Source organism: Pseudopodoces humilis, chromosome 16, assembly GCF_049639895.1.
Source record: "Pseudopodoces humilis isolate 2021_Gansu_Grassland_sample_001 chromosome 16, ASM4963989v1, whole genome shotgun sequence".
In the NCBI taxonomy this organism is placed as follows: domain Eukaryota; kingdom Metazoa; phylum Chordata; class Aves; order Passeriformes; family Paridae; genus Pseudopodoces; species Pseudopodoces humilis.
The window spans coordinates 18,217,424-18,236,243 of NC_142215.1; the positions used below are offsets into that span (position 1 = coordinate 18,217,424).

At 45.8% G+C, this 18,820-nt stretch overlaps 1 protein-coding gene across 3 annotated transcripts in view; it reads left to right on the top strand.

The window, feature by feature from the left end:
* Positions 1-18,820, top strand: part of SIN3A (SIN3 transcription regulator family member A) — a 31,610-nt gene that overhangs the window by 2,626 nt on the left and 10,164 nt on the right. For all 3 annotated transcript variants that reach the window (XM_005521383.3, XM_088063163.1, XM_088063162.1), the window contains 10 exons: positions 5,823-6,043; positions 7,445-7,621; positions 9,035-9,141; positions 9,635-9,917; positions 11,845-12,096; positions 12,773-12,925; positions 13,751-13,909; positions 15,138-15,227; positions 16,629-16,747; positions 18,204-18,414. In XM_005521383.3, coding sequence (XP_005521440.1) covers positions 5,855-6,043; positions 7,445-7,621; positions 9,035-9,141; positions 9,635-9,917; positions 11,845-12,096; positions 12,773-12,925; positions 13,751-13,909; positions 15,138-15,227; positions 16,629-16,747; positions 18,204-18,414 — 1,740 coding nt within the window. In that variant the 5' untranslated portion in view covers positions 5,823-5,854. The remainder of the gene's footprint in view (positions 1-5,822; positions 6,044-7,444; positions 7,622-9,034; positions 9,142-9,634; positions 9,918-11,844; positions 12,097-12,772; positions 12,926-13,750; positions 13,910-15,137; positions 15,228-16,628; positions 16,748-18,203; positions 18,415-18,820) is intronic.

Below are 18,820 nucleotides of genomic sequence, written 5' to 3' on the forward strand. Positions count from 1 at the left end.
CCCAACTTAATTCAGTACAGCTGTATCTGTGCTGGCCATTTTCCACTCCTAACTTGTAATTATTTTTAAAAATGCAGTTTCAGAAAAGTAAACGTTACTATATAGGATTAACTATATCATACAGTATTTTAAATTAAATTGCATTTTATTTTAATATACTAATTTTAAAGCATCTGTAAAACTTCATCACATAAAGTGCCTTGGGTGCCTGGTGTCAGCCTGTGCTGGATCTCCAAGGACACAAAAGCACTTTTTGGGGTTTTATTTTTTTTCGCCTGCTGAAGTGAAGTTTGCAGGTTTTCACACGGGTGTGCTCTTTGCAAAAGGAAATCTTGCTTTCTCCCCCGAAAATAATCTTATCCTCATCCTTCCCACCTTGTGCTTCTTGTGCAGACACATGGTCTCGGCATGAATTTGTCTGAGATGCTGCAACGTATTCATTCATCCAGAAACTAGCATTAATTTGCTCAAGTTTGGAGAAACTGTGGCTGATTCAGGCTGGTTTTGTGAGCAGTGTGGGGAAGGGGGATGCTCTGCACAGGCTCCTGGCACGTGTGGGTCTTGGGACTGGGAGCATCGTGTTGGAATTGGCAGGCGGATCATTTACGTTTCCAGGATTTATGAATCGTTTTCTGTCCAGATTGCTGTTCTGGACTTCTCCAGCGTTGGAAAGCTTTTATGGCTGTTGGAGCTGGAGCAGAAAAGAGCCCCATAATAACTGTCACTTCAGCCTGGGGTGTGCTTTTAGGACCATGCTACTTTTTTCCAACCCCACTGGAGTCTTTTCTTTTTTCATTTGTTTGAATAAAAGGTTTCTGATCATCCTCTCTGTGCATGGAGTAGGTGCAGTCAGGGAACTGGGCAAAACAACGCTCTAAGCTCTGTAGAGCGTGTTTTGGATTGTGTCTGTGTGGTGGGGTTTGGCACCCAGGCCACTTTTTGGCAAAGCAGGGATCAGTGCCTCACCAACTTTTTACCCATCTAGAGGAGTGGGGTTTTTCTGTGTCCCGTCTGTCTCTTGGTGAGCGCTGGCACAGCTGGCACGGTGCAGAAAACTCTCCCAACTGCTCCCAAAGCTTCAGGTCGTGCTTTTCCAGCACCTTTTTCTAAGGATGCTTCTCATTTCATTTTGGAATGATGCCCTGGTCCTGGATGTGCCTTTCTGTAGCGTGGCCAAGGGGCTATCCCCGTGCTACAGGTGGGGGCTCCGGGCTGCGTGGCACCGTAAAAGCAAAGCGCAGCAGTGACTGCTGAACAAGCTGGGTCATGTTCTGGAAGTCGTGTGGCTGTTAGCAGCGCTGCCAGAACCTGAGCCGGCTCCTTTCCAGCAGGCACTGCCGTATTCTCCTCTAATCCTATGTGGGATGTGTCCTGCAGGACATCTGTGGCTGTTCCCAGGAGCAGAGTTGAGACTTACACTTGCTGCTCCCAACTTTTGAGTCCTCTCTTCCTCGAACAAAAACCTTTTCAAAAGTCCTCACTTGTATTAAACAAATCTTCTGCAGCTCTGCAATTTCTCTGCAGTTTTTCAGAGGGACCAAAATCCTGTCTAGTGGATCTTTTACAGCTTCTTGGTGAAGGTGGTGTTTATCCATAGGTGTGTTGAGTTTCCAACAGGCATTGAAGCACCTTCCCAATTTGCTTTCTTCCTAGTCTCTATTTGGCTTTTTCTTTTTACTTTACTAGCTGATCTCTAACGCCAGAAGACCCTGCTTATCTGGAGGGAAAACCTACAATAGAAATAATGGAGATTTTGGGGATATTATGTGGTAAAATGCTGGGGAGCAGAGCTGCCACCAGAGAGGCAGTTTTGCGATGGAAGAGGAGAACACCTGGGTTCTTGTGCCTCGGTTGCTCCCATGGAGCAGTGATTAGGCAGGAAGAGAGTCCTGCAATGCTCCACCAGTTGAATCCAGCCTTGTCCCCACTTCTCTGCTTTCCTCAGTACCACAGGGAAAGGGATGTGCTCCACTTGCCTTTATCTGTCCCACCGGCTTGTGTGAGGGAGACGGATGGGGAAAGCCTCTGATGAAGTCAGTGAGGTAGAATTGCATAATTCTAGAGTTGTTACTGAGATGCAACATAGCTTTTCTTAATTTTTCCTTTGCTCTACCAGCTGAGGATCCTGTTTGTGTCTGCCTGATGCATCCTACCTGTGGCACAGGTGGGAGCATCCAGAGATGTGTTCCCATGCAGCATCATTTTCCTACAAAGGAGAACACTAAAAACCCCAGGAAAGAAGAACTCCGATAGTTTTCATCCTCCCCTAGATGGAATGATATGTGCTCCTTTTAAGGAGTTAAAAGGGAGTTTGGGTAGAAATGTTGCTGGGGAAAGAGAATTCAATTCCTGACTTGGTCTGCTCAGGTGGAGCTAAGATCTCCTACATGCATCCCATCTATGATTTTAACAGAGGAAACTACCTGAGTTTTGTGACTTATCTTCAGTCCCTGCTATATTTTGAGGGCTTTTCAACCCTCAAATTAAGGTTTCAGATGCTGCAGTTTGAATTGGGGCTTTCTAAATCTACACTTCAAAGTCCAGGAGGGGTGCTGCATTTCTGAGATGACGACATAAGCGTAGTATTGTTTGTAATGTGGAGGGAAAATGCTTCATACAAATCTTTGATGTTGCATGCTTATTCTCAAAATACCTTTCCCTTAGCTGGGCTTTGCCATCATTAAGGAAAAATCAGTTGTTACTGGGGGTGGAAGTGAGTGGAATTGCCCCTTTGAGCTGCAGGCTTTGGCTAAATCAGTTCAAAATGACATGTCTGGTCTTGGGTTTCATCTCATTGTTCCTTCCTCAGCTTTTTGGTAGGCTGTAGGAGGATCAGATGGACAGATCTCTCCAGTTTTTGAACAGAGGAGATTGGTGGGAGATGCCAGGTTAGCAGGACTTCAGTGAGAAAATGTCACTGTTCTGGTGCTGGTTTGCTTTCCCCTCTCTGTAGAATTTGGGTGGTGGTGGATGCAGAGTTACCGTCACTCGTCTCTGTCTAGGTACAGCAGAGCTTTGAGATTGTCTCTCTGCTAGCATTAATAAAGCCTGTCAATTAGCAATCTTCATTAAGGGCTGGTTTGCTGTGAGACACTTACTCAGTGGATTGCAGACCCTTGGTAGGAGTTAGTTAGTGTGGTGTTATCTGGGAAGACTGACCAGTGCTATTGACTGTTACTTATATATTGACTATATAAATATATATATATATATATATATATATATATACACCCCCATATATAATACAGAATTTCACAGTTGAGGCAAGTTGAGTGCTTGGATAAAAGCAGAGTCCAAGCTCAGTTGGTAAAAGTGAAGGGAGTTCAGAGGGAAGGTGAACGTACGTGAGCATTAATTTTTACTTTACAGAAGTTTTAATATCAACCATGAGCAAACCAAATTTTTGGAAGATTGTACACTTGGGCTGCAAGAATTGGGAGCTTCAGAAACTGATGTTCATGCTGCTGCTGTGTGTGTGGTGATGGATCCTTGGTGCTGTCATGATTCACGTGGCCTAACAGGCCAAGAATTGCGGTAGCTTCGTGGAGAAAAGTCTTTTCAGACAGCCTAAGTTGGCATTTTAATCCTCATAAGGGCACGTGAGTCTTCCAGCCACCTTCTGCCCTCAAACAGCCTCTGCTTTAGGAGCTGGTGAGTGTGGAGTGTTGCTTTGGGAAATGAGACCCAAGGGTGGGACCCTGAACAGCCCCCACACCACTTAGAAAGGTGAGAGGAGAGCCAGCCTGGGAGGGCAAGAGCGAGTGACAGGAATGGCTGAGGGACCAGTGTTTGGAGCAGAAGGGTATCCAAGTTGGTGAGGAGGCTGTAAATAGCTGCCACCAAAGCTTTGCCCAGACTTTACTCATGCACTCAGCCATTGTCATGCAAAATCCTGGCCAGCTCTGTTCTGGGTGGATGGTGTGAGGCCAGATTTACTCAGTTTAGTCCCAGCCTTATTAGCATAAAGCTATGTTTTTGCAAAGCGAAATGTGGTCTGTGCCTGAGAGAAACATCTCCACAAGGGGAGTAGCTCCATGTTAACCTTCCTGACTCTTCATTTGGCAGTAGAGACCAGTTGAAAAGACAACCAGTGCAGGCACCATTAGGAAAGTGTGCTCCTCGAGTGTGTTCCTCTGCTTGCTGGGGGTCAGGCTTACTTAGGATTTGTAACTTGCAATTAAGATCCAGTTGATGAGCTTTCCCCTTTACTTGGAGCAAGGAGTCCTCCTCTGCTTCCTGTCTGTGGCCTGCCCTGTGATTTGGGGACCTCTTTAAGAGTAACTTCAAAAATAAATGAAATAATTTTCCTTGATTGTCCTATCCTCTGCAAGTGAAAGATAATAGAGAGAGTTTATATTGGATACTGGAAAGCAGTTTTTTCCTGTTGAGGGTGGCCCTTGCACAGGTTGCCCAGAGCAGCTGTGATCCATGGAAGTGTCCAAGGCCAGGTTGGACAGGGCTTGGAGCAATCTGGGACAGTGGAAGGTGTCCCTGCCTGTGGCAGGGGGTAGAACTGGATGATCTTTAAGGTCTCTTCCAACACAAATCTTTCCAAATCTTTTCTATGCTTTATGTCACGGAGGGGAAAATCTGCACCTCTGTCCTGCTGATTCCCGTTTCCATATTTGACATGAGATATTAGTTAATGATCTTTGGGTTATTTGATTAATTAGATTTACACTGTGAAGAGCTGCCCTGACTTGGTAGATGGGGAGTGGCTCAGTTGGCTGTTGTACCATTATTCTGGGGGAACGTTGTTCCCTCTCATTTATCCATGTGCTTGCCTTAGCAATGAGTGTGTCTTAATTGCACTGAACTGAAAAGGCCTTGTTTTGGAGAGATCCTGAAGCAGAAGAGGGTGGTTTCACTGTTTTCTGTCCTTCAAGCCTCTTAACAGGCTGCCTGTGATTTTGATAAACAGCAGATATCATCTCAAGGATGGCAATAACTGTCAGTGGACAGAAAACAGCACTGGGAATTTGCTTGCAGTAAAGAGCACTGAGGTGACTCGTTCAGTCCAACAGAGGCAGGAATTTGTGGCTCCTTTAGGAATGGGACAGTGGCAGAATGACCTGTCAGATTTGAAGTGAAATCAAGTTGCAGTAAAGCAACTTGAGGTTGTGCAGGAACACAAAGAAAAGTATGGAGGAGTAAGTGAGGGAGCTGCTGATCTGTGCTCCCTGGCAGGCAGGTAGGAATCCAACTTCTGAGTGGGGCCAGGGTGCTGGCAGGACCACAGGTGGGGTTTGTGGTATCCAAAATACTCCTGTACAGACCTATGTCTTTCTCCAAAGTTACACATGAGATGTGTTTGATACACATGGATTAAATGCAGAACGCTTCGGGGCTTTATAAGTGACTTCAAACTCTAATTCTGCATCCTACTTTTGACCATGTTTTAAAGCATCTCTCACAGCTGTCCTCCTACCTGGACTGTCCAAGAGGGTTTTTTCCTGTTGTCAGTATAAATGGTGTGTAGGTAACACATCCTTCCTCGATCTTTGGTGTTCAGACACTGCGTTCACGAGCTTTGCATTGCTCAGGGTCTGTGTGTGCTTCAGATGCTTCAGTTAGCCACATCCTTTAGGTGAGACTGAAGAAATCATTAACTTCTGTGTTAGTACAACAATAAGGCTGTACTTTTTGTGGTGAGATCCTGTTGCATGTTTTATGCTGAAAGCTAAGTCTTTAATTCCACTTTCCCATCTTGAGATATCAGCACCCAAACAGACAGAAACTCGCGGCGATCTCGGCACCACGCGTGGTGCGGGACAGGAGCGCCGAATCGATTCCCTGTGCAAAGCAGTCTTTATTTCCCCCAGGTTTTGTAGTGCTTCCCGAGCATGAGTTCAGCATGAAGCGGCGATTGGATGAGCAGGAGTCACCCGTGTACGCGTCGCAGCAGAGACGTATCACCAGCAGCACCGAGGCTTTCCCGCACCAGCACCGCGTGCTCGCCCCGGCCCCGCCGGTCTATGAGGCGGTTTCCGAGACCATGCAGTCGGCCACAGGCATCCAGTACTCCGTAACTCCCAGCTACCAGGTGTGTGTGCTCAGCCTTTAGCTCCGTGGCCAGCCCAGCACCGTGTTGTGTCTGTATTTGACACGAGGTTTTGTTTTGGTAACCAGGGTTTCCTTTAAAAAACGGACAATGTGTAGCTCATTGTCGGTGCTTGCTTTATTGGCTTCATTCGTGAACCAACATGGTGTGACTTGGCTTTCTTGAACATGATTCTCTCGGACCATGGTCTCTGAATCACAGAGTCAGGTTTGTGGAGGATTTTTCCTCCATTTTTCTGTTCTTCAGCAGGGAAGGGTTTGCTATTGTGAAAGACATATGGTATCTTGGGTGATCTTAAGTTTAACAGACTAGATCAGCATTTAGATTGAAGACTTTCAGGAAAATTGAAGTGTTTTGGAAAACATTACCCCAGAGTCATTAGGTGGCACTCTTCCCTCTCTTGCCTCCTTTACAAGGAGCTTGGCAGCTGGGAACAGGGGAAGAAAAAAAAATCTTTTTAAGAGTACACTGGAGATAGCTGTCAGTAACTGAGCAGGGAAAGGCTATTTGTGGGATATTTGTCTTTGCCACATTTCTGGCGTGTTTAATCTTTCACACTTGTGCTGCTGATGAGCTGCTTTCCCTGTCTAGTGCCTGATTTTACACACAGCTTCATCCTTGCTTCTGCAGAAAGGTATTCACAGTGATAGTGGCAGCCACAGAGCTGAGGAGCTGCAGGCAGACCCTTGCAGGGGCTGGAAGAGGGTGTGTTGATATTGGCAGTCCTTCTTAAAAAGAACTTAGATGGACCAGCAGGCAAACCTTATTTTTTTCATGAGGATTAAATTAAGTATGTCCCATCTAAAAGAGGCTTGAATGGAAAACTGGACTTGTGAAAATGATTTTCCAAATCAAAACTTTCCTGGTTTACGGTATGAAGGAGTCCCAAAAGTGATGCTTTCTGTTCTTTCCCTGGTTTTCTAGGGGAAATACCAAGCTGGGTTTTCCCCTGAGCCTGCTGATGCCAGAGAGCCACAATTGGACTCCCAGTACCCAAACTGAATTATCAAGAATGTAGCAGCCCATAAAGATTCATTCACTCAGAATATTACTTGTGATGTGTAGGGAAAGGAGAGAACCTTGACTCTAGCCAGATGAAAAATTCCATTTTAGCCTCCTTTTTCAGTTCTTTATGTCAGGGGGCGTACTGGACAGCCAGTGAGCGTGGAGACAGCCGGTGTTTGGAATGTGTTTGCAGGGAGGACTTTCCTGTATTTGGAGGATAGGATGGAGAGTTGTCTGGAGTTTGTTGAGTAAAGTTGTTAGCAGTTGTGGTTAAAGCACAAACCAACTGCGTTCTGCTTCCCTGATGTGTCTGGAAGCCTGGGAGGCTCTGTGCTCCGAGCCACCGGGCCATGCCTGACGTGCTGTTTGCCTTGGCAGGTGTCGGCCGTGCCGCAGAGCTCGGGCAGCCACGGGCCGGCCATCGCCGCCGTGCACGGCGGCCACCACCACCCCGCGCCCGTGCAGCCCCACGGCAGCCAGGTGGTGCAGAGCCACACACACCCCACGCCCCCAGCCGTGCCTGTGCAGGGCCAGCAGCAGTTCCAGAGGCTCAAGGTAATGTCAGCAGCTGCCTGATGTCAGCCATCCTCTCCCAAAATTCTTTCTGCGACCAGGTCCCTTTTTCTATCCTTCCCTACCTTCCCCCCCTTCCCAGGATTTGAGGCTTCTCGTGTTTGGGAGTCAGCTGAATGCAGAAATGGACTTCTCTTTCTGCTGAAGCCCTGTTGTTTCACATACCATAATAAAAAGAAATTGGACTCGCCAGAAGATTTGTGGCGGGGAGGGAGAAGGAAAAATGTATTGCTTAGAGTGTTTGGATGAACGGGTTAAATTACCAAAACATTTGGTGCTTTTCTGAACACATGGTATATGTGGGTGGTTGTGTGGGAGTAATTTGGGAGTAAGGAAGGCTCTATTCTCAGATTATGTGATGTAAAATCCTTAAACAAAGAGAAAAGTCCACCAAAAATAACCCCTTTAAGTTGCTACATTTGGAGAAGGCACATACATACAAATTGATGCCTGTTTCAGCTTCTTCCAAATACGGTGTGAGTCTTTTCCAGTTTTGGTGGAAACCACTGCTCATTCCTTTTGCTGAATGTGGGAAACTTCATTTCTACAAACCTCTGAAAACTGGTTTCAAAAAGAGTATTTCTTCCTCACAGTGAAATCCACGGAAAATCCTGTGCTGGTGCAAGGTTGGGGCTATACATGAGTCTTTCTTCCGTTGCTGTCGTTTAATTTCAGACAGAAGAGAGGTCCCACGTGTAGCTCTTGCAGCTGCTGAGCGCGTGGCTGGGCTGCTGGAGGCACAGGGACCTCTAGAGCCCTCTCTTTAGGCCATGGCTGTTCTTCCAGCACCTCTGAAAATTGGCTGTTGGTACATGAATCATGAACCTCTTGCTGTTTGAGGTGTAAAACAATTTGCCGCCCACAGTTGCCATTTTCAAAGCCCTTCTATGTTGAACTGAAATGTCTGGCTTTTTGAGAGAAGTGCAAGCGTGTACCTGGCAGACATCTACTACACTGAATATGTCATTTCCACTTTCTGCTTATTCTTAGACTTCCATAATAATTTCCACATATGAATGCAGGAAAAATACTCAGTCTAGTTCTGTTTATCCTAGCAGTCACTTCAGTGATGGTAAATTTGGAGTGTGTTGGATTTTTGGGTTTTTTTATTATTTTATTTTATTCTGAGTAATTCTGCTTATCTGTGTTGCTTTTTTTTTCCTTTTTTTTCTCTTTTTGGTAGTTTTGTCTTGTGGGCCAGGAGTGGGGAGTGAGTACCTCTTATTCAAACAGTGCTGGTAGTACACTAACCAGGTTCATGAGCTTTTTGCTCCTTAATTCTCTGCCCAGGCTCAGGGCTAACAGCTGTGTTTTCAAATAATTAGTGTTTTACAGAACAATGGGAGGTGAAATCAAATCTTCTCTGCTAATATAACCTGTCTGGCCTGTCTCCAGGTGGAGGATGCATTGTCTTACCTTGACCAGGTGAAGCTACAGTTTGGTAGTCAGCCACAGGTCTACAATGACTTCTTGGATATTATGAAGGAATTTAAATCTCAAAGGTAACAAGCTCCATTTTGCTTCTTCCTTCCAGGTTAGAAAGAGTGTGTGTGGACACAGGAGCACAGGGCAGGAGCTGAATTCTGTCCTTGGTATACACAATAGCACACCTGGACAACGATGTAAAAGCATTTGTGTGCGCTGTTTTCTGAGAATGAAATGCATCCCTTCATTTTTACTAGATCTCTGCTTAGAGTGGGAGTTCACAAGTTCAGCCTTGACAGCTGATTCATCTGGCTGTCTGGTTGTCTGTCCATTAATAATGGTCAGACTTGGGACTGGATCTTGTGGATATAAAACTCTGTCTGGGCTAATAAAATAATGCTAATGTCACTCTGGAGTTCAGCAGTGTGTTTATAGGACTCAGTTTTTTCATAGGTTAGAGGTAATAAGGGGAAAAAAAAAAAATTGAATGGAAGATTGCTGTGTGGAGAACCTTGTCCCCACTGAAAGGTCCCAGAGGATGGTGACATTGTGATCTTATTCCTTCCTCAGCATCGACACTCCAGGGGTGATCAGCCGTGTGTCGCAGCTCTTCAAGGGCCACCCAGACTTGATCATGGGTTTCAACACCTTCCTGCCACCTGGCTACAAGATTGAAGTGCAGACCAATGACATGGTGAACGTGACCACCCCGGGGCAGGTTCACCAGATCCCCACCCACGGGCTGCAGCCCCAGCCACAGCCACAGCCACCGCATCCGTCGCAGCCTTCGGCGCAGTCGACCCCGACACCAGCACAGCCGGCGCCACAGCCCACACCTGCCAAAATCAGCAAGGTGAGAGGCTTTGGGTGACCTGCACTAAGAGCATGGGGATCCTGCTGCTTCCAGCTGAAGCTGGTGTGGAGCTAGAGAGTGAAAAATTAACTTCCACACTGCTTTTCCACAGTATTTGTGAACCTTCATGTGTTCCCTTTCTGCTGCTGGGTTAGTTTCTCGTTTCCAAACTTGAAGATGCAGTCATAGTTAATTTGACAGCAATTCAAACAAGCTTTCCAAAACATTAAGGGTTTGGAAAAGCCTCGTTGCTGGCAGTAGGGAACTGAAAGACAGTCAGAGCATCTGGTAAATGGCACACACATTATTCAAGAAGTGATCCAGCAGCCCTAGGGAAAAGGTTCCTAGTTAAAGCACTGGGCACACATTCTCTGCCTGCTTTTGTGTATATTGTCTTAGACCTAAGGTCCCAAGAAATTGCCCATAAAACAGAGGTTGTGATAAAGATGTTGTCTTTGGTGTGAAAGTGTGTGTGTAGTCTGAAATGCTTGAGGCAATTAAGCCTTTAGGAGACCTTCATTTGTTATTTGGTGGATTCTGCATTGTTTGAAATCTCGTTCACAGACTGAATGGTTTTTGTAGAGAGGTCTGGTTCAGCTGTCAGCTGGAAGGGTTTGGGAGTTACTGGCAACATCTAAAGTGCAAGAGTTTAGCAAGATGACCGTGCTGTTGCCTGCAGGTATTGGTGTGTGTGCCCAAAACAGAGCCCTTTCAGTAACAAAGGAAATTTGACTTTGGTTTAGGTATAATCCAGATGCTACTGTCCAAAAGATGTTTTTTATGTGAAACAGAACAGGCTAATAGTTGTTCAAGGAGATTACTCCAGACAAAATACAGTGTATTTTAGCCTCAGAATGCAAAAATATTTCAGAGCCTTAGGGAGGGGAGCTCCAAAATTTCAAGGGTTAATCCCTAAACTGTTATATGACAATTGCCTGGAAAAGGTAAAGGAAAAGGTAATACACAGTTTAAAAGCAGCAGGATTTAAAATATGGTGGTTAGCTGATCTCTGGACAAACATTAGGACATGCATTGTCCAACATTGGGACATGCAACTTCCTGCTCAGAAATGGCAAACAAAAACACGCTGAAAGATTTGCTAAAAGATTTGCCAAACTGGACACTGCAGATCATTCCAGAATGAACTTGCCTGTGTCAGATTTCAAGGATTTTTTTTTCTGAAGAAGTACATGCTTTCAGTAAAGATGCAGCAGTCTCCTTAACACCATGGGATAAGTGGTTTTCTCCATATCAACCTGCAAAATGTTGAAGTACTTTTGCTGAAACTGTAAAATGAAGCTGAGGGATAGGCTAGACAATAAGGTAGGATGTCCCTGCCAGGCAGGTAAAGCTGTACCTGAGCAAGGCAGGACCTTGTAACAGGGTATTTATGGCCATCCTATGACAAGTTATTCACATTCTCAGTCCTGAAAACTCTGTGTGATACAAGTTTTGAAATGTAAAACGTGGGGGGAATAAGTACTTCCATTTCCATTTAAAACTGCCACATCAAACCTAAATTTTCACTGTTCGATGTCCATCGAGCGTATTCAAAATAATTACTCACTGCCTGCTTTTTGCCTCAAGAAATTCCATTTTTCCCTTGCCATTGCCTTAATACATCCCACAATTCTTCACTAGTGCCAAAGTAACTTGCAGTGTTGGAGCCAGCCATACCTATGCATTTTGGCTCTGTTCAGGTTTTGAGGTAGTTTATGTCTCTTGTGAGGTTTCAGTCCAAAGCAGTTAGCAAGGAAAATCATCTTAATGACAACCTCTTGAATGGTCCAGGCATTTTGTCTCCCTGATGCCATTTAGTCTCTGCTGGCCCACTAAATATTTATCTATCCCTAAGTGGATTAAAACTGCCTTTATCCCAACCATGAGGGGATCTGCTGCTTCCTAACACAGCCTGTGTTCTCCTCAGCCATCGCAGTTGCAGGCACATACTCCTGCCAGCCAGCAAACCCCTCCGATTCCGCCGTACGCGTCGCCACGCTCGCCGCCCGTCCAGCCTCACACACCGGTGACAATCTCTCTGGGCACCACACCATCCCTGCAGAACAATCAGCCCGTGGAGTTTAATCATGCCATCAATTATGTCAACAAGATCAAGAATCGGTTCCAGGGACAGCCAGACATCTACAAAGCCTTCCTGGAGATCCTCCATACCTATCAGGCGAGTGTTAGAAATGTGAATTGGTGTCTATACGTGGTTATTTCTCTTGCTTTGATTTGGGGAGGGTGCCCAAAGCTTGTATTTGGGTCTTGTGCTGTGCTAGCAGTGGCTAGCAGATAATCATAGGCTGGTTTGGATTGGAAAGGCCTTAAAGGTCATGTAGTTGAACCCTTTGCCGTGGACAGGGGCACCTTCCACTAGGTCAGGTTGCTCCAAGCCCTGTCCAGGCTGATCTTAAATTCTGCTTGAGCTGAGCAGAAGTCTGGCAAGTTAAAAAGATTACATAGCAGTATGAAGTAATAGATTTCAATCCACCATCTTTGCTTGGAAAGTGTCTGAAATGCTTGTTTAAAAATTTGATTTGGTGTTTTTCTATGAGAGTGTGTCAGGATGAGGCAATGTGGCTGTAGCTCTATGTTAAATGCAAAGAAATCATTTCCTTGGTCAGTGTCTTACTGTTCCAGGGCCCCTTGGGCATTTAGGATGTATTTATAGTTTATGTAAGTATAGATATTTTGAACATATGAGAGTCATACTATTAATATAGTATGATGCTTTACACAAGAAGCTGAGACCTTTGCTGTTTCATTATTTCTGTCACTGAAAGTTGGTTTATTTTTTCCTTGAATAGTTGGTGCATCCTTTTTTCTGACACTTCTCTTCTTTCCTCTGGCAGAAAGAGCAGCGTAATGCCAAGGAGGCGGGAGGGAACTACACACCAGCTCTGACAGAGCAGGAGGTCTATGCCCAGGTGGCTCGACTCTTCAAGAACCAGGAGGATCTGCTCTCGGAATTTGGGCAATTCCTGCCTGATGCCAACAGCTCTGTGGTGAGTACCCTTGGAGAGAGGGTGAAATACCTAGTGCAAACTGTTCTGTATGAAGCCGGTGTTCAGAAAAATGTGCTTTTGCTGTTACTTTCTTGGGGTGTAGGAAGGAGATCAGGGGGTAGACTTTGTTTTCTGGCTACAACTTGTCTCTTAAATAGCTTTTATTTTAAATGCAGTTCCTTTGCCTAAAAGGGTTGTTCTAAGTTAGTGCTGTAACTGCAGTAAAACCCATTGATCATTTGGAGCTAGGAGAGGCAGCAGACTCCCCTGGACTGCTGCATCCAGCTTTGGGGTCCCCAGCACAGGAACAGCATTGATCTGTCAGACCAAGTCCAGACGAGATCACCAAGATGATCAGAGGGATGAAGCACGTCTCCTGTGAGGAAAGGCTTGAGAGAATTAGGATTGTTCTGCCTGGAGAAGAGAAGGCTCAGGGTCTCCTGATTGTGGCCTTCCAGTACCTGAAGGGAGCCTCAAAGATGGAGAGAGACTTTACAAGGGCATGGAGTGACAGGACAAGGGGGAATGGCTTCAAACTGAAGGAGAGTAGGTTTAGATTAGATACTAGAAAAAAATTCTTCCCTGTGAGGGTGGCGAGATGCAGCCACGGGCTACCCTGAGAAGCTGTGGCTGCCCCATCCCTGGAGGCATTCAAGGGCAGGTCAAATGGAACTCAGAGCAACTTGGAATAGTGAGAGGTGTCCCTTACCATGGCGTGGCGTTGGAGCTGAGTGATCTTAAAGGTCCCTTCCAACCCAAACCATTCTGTGACATTTTGTGTGGAACGTGGCCCTAATGGTCTTAAATGGTTTGTCTCTGAACAAGCTGTTGAGTAAGACCACTGCAGAGAAAGTGGAATCGGTCAGGAATGACCACGGGGGCACAGTGAAGAAGCCACAGCTCAACAACAAGCAGCAGAGACCCAACCAGAATGGCTGTCAGATCCGACGGCACTCGGGCCCTGGAGCAACCCCTCCGGTGAAGGTAAGAGCCCGTGCTGCTCCTTCAGAGAGTGCCCTGTTCCAGGAGAATGGGGCAGAGCAGGATGAGTCTTCCAAGTCCTTGTGATTTTTGTGGCACAGGCTGCAGTTTGAGAACATGGAAAATAATGTTTGTCTTTAAACCTTTCAGAAGTCCTTGTTTCCAAGCACAGGTCTTTGTCTCTTTGGCACTCTTTGAACCAGTGGTGGTATCTGTTCCTGAGGGTGGGACGTAGTTACTTTAATGGCTTGGGGAAACAGAGTTTTCATCACCTCATTAGAAAGATGTAGTATTATTAGCAGTGTTTAATGAAGGGGAGTTGTGGAGTATGGGGACAAAAGTCTCAGTAATGCCACAGAATAAATTTGTCCAATATTTGTAGCAAATGTTCCTAAGGCACGTAGGAAAAGATGAGCTGAAAAGGTGTGCCTGAAAGCTTTGTTGTAGCAGAACTTGGAGCAGATGCAGTAGGATCATGTTTGCTCATCTTTCCTGTGATAAAGCTTTTAATACAATGATGAATGATTATTCTCTCAGCAGAGTTTGCCCTTTTCAAATGACGCACGATTTGTGAGAGCAGCGAGGCTTTGTAGTGCAACAGAAATTGTCCTGTGGCCAGGTGGCTTCGTGTTTGTGCATGAAGGATAAATTTGCCTGCTTTTTTTTTTGAAGCCAGTATATCTTCCTTTGTCATGAAAAGCATTAGCAGGCATAATTGTGCCATTCAAGTCCCCTTCTGCCCTTTCTCCTCTTCAAATTGAGGTCGCCAAAATAAAGCACGTTTTGGAGGCAACTTTCAGCCTTTCTGAGGATGGGGAAAATAAAACATCTTACGGTAGAATGTAAGAGAGAAAAAAATTGTCATTGTGGGGGGGTGTAAGACTTGCAGAACTGGATGAGTGATAGGAAAATCATTTATTCTGGCAGCTTTCCAAACTGGTTATCCGAGTAAGATAGGCTGTAGTGTGACTGAAAGAATCAGCTAGTTACAGGAAAGGGTGCAACAATGTATTACAAATATTTGGAGTGGCATGCTACTTATTAACATTCAGTAAATTAACTTGTAGCACGTTTTAATAAGACTTTTCCTTCCAAAAAAGCCCCCTTTCCCTTAATGGCGAGCTCAGGGTGGGGTCAGGGAGCTGGCGCTGGTGTGTGATAGATAATCTAATTATCTCAACTTGCTGAACTCCCCTTTTATTTTCAATTGCCTTTCTTTTTTTGATAACAGAAGAAACCAAAGCTGCTTGGTTTGAAAGACCAGTCTTTGGCAGAAGCCAGCAAACACGGTGTGGGGACAGAATCTCTCTTCTTTGAGAAGGTGAGAGGCAGGATGCAGATGTTGCACGTCCTTGATGTATGTTCTTCCTGTATACACATCTGGATTTCTGTCACAGTGAAGTGTGTGAGATTTACACCACCCTGATAACATTTCTCAGATTTTGACCTCGGATATACCCTACGACCTCTAAGTTGGATCCATTGAATTTTTTAGAAATTGGTGATATTTTTTTACGTGTGTCTTTTCCCCAAAGCTCCTTCTCCAGCTTTCCACCTGCTGCTGCTGCATTTGATTTGAGGGAAAGGGAATTTTTTCCTGTAACCCACACTCCAAATTGTTTTCCCCTTTATAAGATCCCGGTACAGCTGATGATGTGCGTGGCGTGTCTTGCTGTGTCGGCACAGCTTGTACCCATCTACAGCCAGCTGGCTGCAGGGAGGGAGCTCAGTTTACAAAGCACCTGATTCATATTTGCATTGGGTTGGTTTTGTTTTAATTTCCCCTCAGAGATTAATCTAATTAATTGCACAGTTGTTACCTGTTGCTGGTTTAGCACACAGATCAAGTGAAGGAGATATGGGATGTTTCCAAGTGGTACTTCGGTGTCTTCTCTGAGATGTCCATACATTGCCTTATAGCTCAGAGGGGAGTATGGAACGAACTTAAAACCATCCTTTTAAGCAATATTCATGCACTGATGACAGTCTTGGTTGCTCCCTGCTGATCTGGTGAATTCTGCAGCGTGATAGGAACCAGCTAATGGTAACGGGGAACCAGTTTATTGCTTGGAGGATGTGTAGGTGTTAACACAAGTAAACCTTCAAATCCCTGCTGTGGAATTATAACCATAATGATGAATAACTTCACAATGCTAGATCTCAGTCTGATGTGTAGATCCAGCTGTTCTTGTGGGAAAGGGAGTGGTGGTGGGATGAATAGTTTGGCTTCCTCGTTCTGTGAAGATTTGGGTTACAGAAGGAGGATTGTCTATGATTATCCAAGCCGGAAGCAGGCAGAGGCTGGAGAGGTGTTACCCAGGGCATGGGTCTCATACCCCCCACTCCCTGCTTGAAATACTCTCTGAAGTTTAAAAGCAGCCTGGCTGCGTTTGTGGTGCTGTAGTTACAACTGGTGTTGTCCATGGTTCCAGTGTTTTGTAATCCAGCTGTTACAGAGTTCTTTGAAGGATTTGGTTCATCACTTGCAGCTCCTTTCTTAGAGTAATGCCCCAGTGCTGACATTGCAGGGGATCCCAGCGTGGGGATGGCTCCTGTCAGTCCCCGTTGTCTGACCCTGTGTACAGGGCACGTTCTCTCTGTTCAACTCACTTAAATATTCGTGTGCCTCGGTGGGAAACAGCATCAAATCCAGGTCTCCTGGACCTCCCCCTGCTTAGTCTCACCTTGACAGCTCCTCTTTTCCTCTTGTCCCCTCCCTCAGGTCCGCAAAGCTCTGCGTAGCACAGAAGCGTACGAGAACTTCCTGCGCTGCCTGGTTATTTTCAACCAGGAGGTGATCTCCCGGGCTGAGCTCGTGCAGCTGGTGTCTCCATTCCTGGGGTAAGTGCAGCCCCTTTCCTGGTCTGTTTCTGTTGTGGAGCTGGGAAAGAAGCACCTTCATGGTCCTCTGCACTGCCCTTTCCTGTTCCTTATCCCAGAGAGATTCCCAGCTGTGTTTTGACAGGCAGCATGCAGGAGCGATACAGGTGTTGCTTGCTATGTCTATTCCTTTTCCAGTAGGGCAAACAAAATTATTGGTAGCCTGTTACTGCAGTTTCTTTCTCTGGAATCATAGGTTATGTCATTTGAGAAAAGACTGACTGTCTAACTACATAGGAAATGTCCCCCCCAAAAAGCAGAGTGCTGATATTAACTAACTAAAGTTTCCAAAAAGCATCTGAATTCTGTCACAAAGCCCAAAATGTTAAGGAGCTCAGTACTTCCAGTAGGAATTTACGACTTCCATGATTGTCAGTAGTGTACAGAACAGCTCCATTAATTGGTTAAAACTGACAGATATCGTCTCATCAACTTGGGGCAGCAGGATTGGTTTTGCCTGGGCACTGAATTGCTGGTTCTAAGGGAGAAGGCAGTAGCAACATAAATTGGGTTCAGGACCCCATTGCAGTAGCTACTGTGCAGAGAAACTGCCCTCAGGAGATTCCACTCGCTCTGGAGGTTCACTAGAATTAGTCAGGCATCAGCAGGATGCCTGACTTTATGTAGAAAAGGTGCAATATTTGACAAGAAAATTCTGCACTTTTCCCATCTACTGTCTGTGCTTCTAACTATAGGGAAAGATATAATACAGGTCTTTTTTATCCTGGAGTTGGACATTACTTTTTGCCATATAATGAACAAGCAGTGAATAACTAGTGATTCAATTAGTAACAGGTTCAGTTTATCCTATTGTTAGTGCTTTGCATGAGATAAGAGGTCTCGAACAAATACTGTATTTTAGATGAATAAATTTTCCAAGAAACTTTGCAAACAGGCAAACTTGGGCCTCACAGGCAAAGGCTTCTCCGTGTTTTAGACTTCTCTGTGAAGTCTGGTTGAAGCAATTGCTTGGCACTGAAGCCTTTTGCTGTGTAGTTACAGAATTGCATTTTGGTTTCTACTTGCTGCCTCTGGAAAGGAAAGGTCTGCTTTAAGGTTCAATCCATTGGCAAACAACAAGGAATCTGGCCTGAGTTTACTACCAGGGTAGTTTGGGGAGACAGGTGTGACTGTGCCATGAATGCTGTTCCTGTAGCGAAAGCTTTGACAGCTGCTCATTACTAATCCTAAAGCACCTCAGTTGCACCGAGAGAGCAATTCCCCACCTGATCAACAGCAGGTGCTTGCTTCCCGTTTGGTCAGGTTCTGTGGAAGTGGGGTTGAGCAGAGAGGGTCTTCTCACCAGACAGATAATTTAGAGGGTTGTCTGTAAGGATGAGTTCTAGCCTCAGCATCGCAGCTCAGCGCTGTTTGCGTTCTGCTTAGCTCGTTTTTCACTTTGTTCCTTTTATTTTAGGAAATTCCCAGAACTGTTCACTTGGTTTAAAAACTTTCTGGGATATAAGGAGTCTGTTCACATGGAGACGTATCCGAAGGAACGGGCTACTGAGGGGATTGCCATGGAGATTGACTATGCCTCCTGCAAGAGGCTGGGCTCCAGCTACCGAGCCTTGCCCAAGAGCTACCAGCAACCCAAGTGCACAGGGCGGACTCCGCTGTGTAAAGAGGTAAGACAGGAGCTGTGCCACAGAGGAAGGCTCTTCCCAGCCTTCTTAAAGTGTCGGAACAAAAGCAAGCAAAACGGAGCAAGATGGAGAATTTAGTTGGTGTCACTGTGTTGGAAAGGTTCCTGGGGATGTCGGGGCACGTCTGGTGATGGTGAGCACGGGCAGCTGCCAGCTCAGCACTGATCCACGCTGATCTGTGCTGCTCCTGCACCCAGGCGTGTGTGGGCACTCCCTCCTGGCTCAGGATGGCTGCAGTGCGTGTGGCAGCCCGAGGGGAGCACACCTAAGGAATTCCTGGTGGCACTCCCCTAAACATCTGGATCATATCCAGGAGCTGTTGCACAGGGTGAGGCGTCAGTCTAGGAACTGGGTTATGCTGGAAGCTGGCTGGGAGTTGTGGTACCCA